The sequence below is a fragment of the Octodon degus genome, unplaced genomic scaffold (genome assembly GCF_000260255.1).
Source record: "Octodon degus isolate 3935 unplaced genomic scaffold, OctDeg1.0 scaffold00019, whole genome shotgun sequence".
NCBI lineage: Eukaryota > Metazoa > Chordata > Mammalia > Rodentia > Octodontidae > Octodon > Octodon degus.
The window spans coordinates 7,455,670-7,460,434 of record NW_004524595.1 but is presented as its reverse complement, the minus strand read 5'-3'; the positions used below and the strand labels follow the sequence as shown (position 1 = coordinate 7,460,434).

The 4,765-nt window shown below is 45.9% G+C and overlaps 1 protein-coding gene across 1 annotated transcript in view; it reads right to left on the bottom strand.

Moving 5' to 3' along the window:
• Positions 1 to 2,192: 2,192 nt before the first annotated feature.
• Positions 2,193 to 4,765, bottom strand: part of Dnajc27 (DnaJ heat shock protein family (Hsp40) member C27) — a 45,352-nt gene continuing 42,779 nt past the window's right edge. The window contains exon 7 of the mRNA XM_004627447.2: positions 2,193 to 3,856. Within this exon, the coding sequence (XP_004627504.1) occupies positions 3,724 to 3,856 (133 nt within the window). The 3' untranslated portion in view covers positions 2,193 to 3,723. The remainder of the gene's footprint in view (positions 3,857 to 4,765) is intronic.

The following is a 4,765-nucleotide window of genomic DNA, read 5'->3' as shown; positions in this document are numbered from 1 at the left end:
AAGCACTTATTCTATTGAACCATTTCCCTGGCCCTGTCTTGGTTTTTTGTTTTAAATGTCCTGTTTTAGGTCACAGTTGACAAGCAAATGGACTGACTTTACATCCAGTATATCCTACACTGAAGACCAATGCCCCAGCAAATAAATGCAACCCACAGACTACTGTGTGATATTTGGCTTTACTTTATAAAAATACACAACTTAAATACATATGACACTCTGTATACAAGACATAAACAACTCGCAGACTTAACATTTTCAGTTACTTCAACAGAAAGCAGATATATAAATTGCCTTGTAAGAGCAAAGAGTTTATTGACAGACTGCATTCACTCTCAAAAGGGGAAGGATGCCCAGGGAGCGATCAAGAGGGAGGCTCTTCCAAACCGCTCAACTCCAATAAAAGGCATCATGCCAAGAGGCCTCTATTGCACAGTTTAATATTGCACTGCTCGTTAGACACGATCTAACTTATCCACATCACAAGTGAAAGCTTTTGTCCTCTCTAGCGATATTCAACGAAAAACTCAAAGTCCAGACAGCATTGTGTCTTAAAATTGTGCTCAATACCAAGTATGAGAAGTATGAACCATCCACTTCTTCGCTTTGCAGTCTTGCAATGGAAAATAGCTCCATTTTGCAGCTAAATTTATTTTCCAAAGTTTTACAAAAGCCTCAAAGTAAAACAAAAGTTTTACACAAGCACTGACATACAGAGTGAGCCTGACGGGGTGCAGTGGCGAAGGAAGTGGCATTCCCAGGCCTACTGAGCTTCCGTGTTCCAGGGGCAGTGCCCTGGGAAAGGCAGTTTGCATCCAGCTGCCGGCACCTGCCTTCTGGCATGATACAGGGAACCCCCTCCCACTGTGGCTCTGTCTTCCCTCAGTGCAGCCCTGCCACAGCCCTGCCACATCACTGATTTCACCCCTGCAGGGGCTGCCCATTTGTTCACTCTGGTGATCTATCAGACATTTAGCTGCCTTCTCTATGGCTCATTTAACTAATAATGGGTCAGGTACTAGTGCACAGGTCTAAGGAAAGCTTTACCACTTGGGGATTAAATAGATGAGAATATACTAACGTAAGTTTCCTGAGATAAATGCAAGCTTTAAAGAATGGTGTGCAAGCTATTGAACTCTAGCAGTTTATCTTAGGTAGCAACACGAAGCACCCCAAGTCTGGACTTCAAAATTAATAGGCTCATAAACTCAAGGACACATTTATATGAAGAGATAAAATGACAGTACTAAAGCGACAATTCAAGAAGAGGCACACAGGCAAACAGAGAAACAGGAGGAGGGAGTATTTTAAAGTGCTTAGGTAGGTTGGAAGATTAAGTGGAAATGCCTCCAGGGATTTTTTAATGAGTTTAACAGTGTTACTTCTGGTGACTCAGATGTAGAAGACATGGCTTTTTAGTAGTAATAGCTGTTCAAACTTTTCAGTCCTCTTTGAAAAACAGGATTTTTTTATACAAACGTTTTAGCCATGGAAATTACTCTGCTCATTGTCATTCTCACTGATGTATTTTTGAAATCATCACTGGCTAGGAGAACTTTTAATATGACTGAACTTCAAAGCACACATCTGCACCAAGAACTTAAATGAATGCATAGAGATCTGCAAAGTTTTGCAGGATGCTAGTACCGAAAGACCTTTCCATTGTAAGTCATGCTTTGCTATTTCTTAACAGCCTGCTGAAGTATTATGAAAATTAGCAATTCTAGGACTTCAAGGCTTAACTTTCATATGTTAATACTTTGCATACATGAAACAGCATATGGCTGTTGCACATTAATAAAGAAGGCATTGGAAACTGAGTCCCAAGACCTAAGAATCAAGTCAAGGCTGTATTTGACAAGTCACTCATAAGGATATGAATGGAAGCCCTAGAAAATTTCCTCTGCTATGGCTGCCCATCTGTACAATGTAGTTGAATGAGGTGATGGACTGACAGTTTACTAACCATGATGAAGTCTGGCACCAAGAGTCACATAGAGCCACCTGCCTGGTGGCTGTCCAGTCAGTTTGGGCAGACCCTGCTACTTATGACCCCTTCTTCTATGACTCCTATATTCTGCTACAAGAGCCAACCAATGTCGAGGACCTCAGGCAAAAGGAAGGGCTGAAGCAAAGCTAGGCCCCAGCAGAACTCTGGGATGGAGTTCTGTAGTACTTGACACTACAGAGGCCACCAAACTGCAGTGGCTTGGAATATAAGAAAGTGACTTTCTTCTTAGGTAATACAGTACATGCTACTTGGCAACCAATAGAGAACAGCTGTTTAAAGTTCACAGAATAGCAACATCTTACATACTTCAAATCTCCAGTTAGTACAAGTGGTTGCAGCTAAAATTATGAGTAACACAAAGAAAATGAGGATGTAATGAATCATGTAAGAGACAGCTCTGCGAACATGGTAGGAAGTGTCAGCCCTATTACTTGATCCTCATTCATCCCTGTATCCTGAGGAGGAAAATGTGGCACAAGAATATATTCTTCTATGTGAAATTAGTTTTTATAACCTGTAGTTAAAAAATATGACTATTTAGAAATGTGGAGCCCAAGCAGAAATTACAGAGAGTAGTCCCCATGCGTGCTTTACAAAGTTGACCACTCTCTGGTCAACTGGGCCCATGTCAAAGTCTGGAGGGAACAGAGGGGAGCTGTGGCTGGAAGCTAGTAATTCAAGGAGAAAAAGACCTGATGGCAGATGTGGAGTACCTAAAAAAAAAAAAGAGGGAAGAGGGTAAGGTAAGGAAGGAGAGAGAAACTGAATAAGGTTGGTGAGGAGAGGAAGAGGCCAGGCTTGCTCAGGAGGACCCTGGCTCTGCCTCTTGCCTCTGGGAAATGATGAGGAACTCTCTGTCACTCTCGTAGGTCCCCCAACTGCCCTGCAAGGCCAGCCTAGATCTGGGCCTGTGGGGGTATCGCCTCCAGGACTCTGAGCAGGGTGTAGGCGGTGGATGGAGTGGGGGCGTGGGGACTGATCCTCACTCCCAGGTATGTCATACCCTCTTCTGTTGAACCTCTGTGGCAAGAGAAAGGCCTCACAGGCACAGGAGGGGCAGAAAGAGCAGCAGCACTGGAACTCTCTCTGAGGACTGGCTCATCTCTCCCCCTGGTGGATGGGTAAGGCAGGAGAGTGAATGTCACAGAAGGGCTGTTCAGTTCGGGACTGTGTCCTTCACTCCCCAAGTCCTCTGGCTGCCCAGAGTTCAGTCAGACTGATGTTTTACAAAGGACCACCAAAACTCTCAGTTCAAGGAGCGACAGGGAAGGTCACATCAGGCTCTCATGGGTTTGGATGTTATCTGTTAGCTTGTTATTTCTCTCCCATTTTTGTTTTTTTCTCTAATGATAAATTTAAAAAGAAAAAGAAGGGGGGGAAATGGGTCTTGCTCTTGTGTTCTTCCCTCTAGGAACCCTGTGTCCCTTCCCAAGAGAAGCACCAGGGATACTGCCACTACCGAGCTTGGGGATTATCTGACAATGGGAAATGGGGTATGGCACACATGGTTTCTTCACCTCCTACAGATGCAGGTCATCTCGCTGTCAAATGCCTGTAAGGTGCTAACAGGCCCCAGGTCTCTGATTTATACATGACAGCACATGAGTGAACAGAACAGTGAGACTTTGTGAAGAAAATTCCACCTTGGTTCCTTCGCCTCCAGAGGAGGGGTGTGCACGTGCCTGTGTCCTGGCTTGCTGTCTCCTGGTCTCCTACTTGATGCTTTTCAGCAGGGCTGTCCGGGCATTCACAACAGCTTTGAAGGCATCTTCGCTGCCTGGTGCCATGCACTTGTCAGGGTGGAGAAGCACAGCGAGCTTCCGATAGGCTTTATTGACTTCCTCCCTAGGAGAGAACCAGCTCTGCATCACTCACAGGTCAGCCACAAGCCTGTGCCTCAGCTTCTGGATGCATGTAATCATCTTGTACAATAAGTACATTCCCAAGAGTCACTACCTCTTCTCAAAGGGAGGCCAGCCACATAAATAACGCATAATCAAGACACAATGCAAAGTAAGTATGCAGACTTGAAGGAAGTGGTGAAGGAATGATCAGATGAAAACAGGCAGCACTGGGCTTCTAGCAGGCACTGAGAAAACCTCTGCTGATGGGAGGAATGAAGGCCTGGGCCCAGGGAAGCCTCCCAAGAAGCCTGCTGGGAAACGTGGGTTGGTGGGCTGGTGAGATGGCTCAGTGGTCTAAAGCACCTACTTAGAACAAGCTTAGCTAAATAAAGCACAGGGACTGTGGTTCAATCCCCCAGCACCACATGCTAGCCAGTCCCGCCCCCTGGTGGGCTGAGCTGGCCACAAACATAAATAAAATAAATATATAAAAAAAAGAATAGACCCAGAGCGCAGGCCCAGTGAGTGAGTGAGATGACCTGGGGCCTGCAGGATCCTGAATAGACCCAGAGCGCAGGCCCGGGGAGTGAGTGAGACGACCCGGGGCTGTGGGATCCTTAACAGACCCAGAGCGCAGGCCCAGCGAGCTAAAGGCCCAGCACTGAACGCTTCAGCAGAACTCCCCGCATAGAGGCTAGAGGCAAGACCCACCCAGCTGATTCAGGAGCAGAACATCTTGCCAGAGACACAGAAAGGCTTCAACTCTAACACCTGCAGCAGAAAGAAGTGGAGCACAGCATCCAGATCCAAACAACACCCACCTGGAGGAATCTGAACTTCGTAGATCCGGACCTGGTGCTAAGGTAATAACTCTATCTAAGCTCTACACCAAAGGTCAGAAGACAGTGGT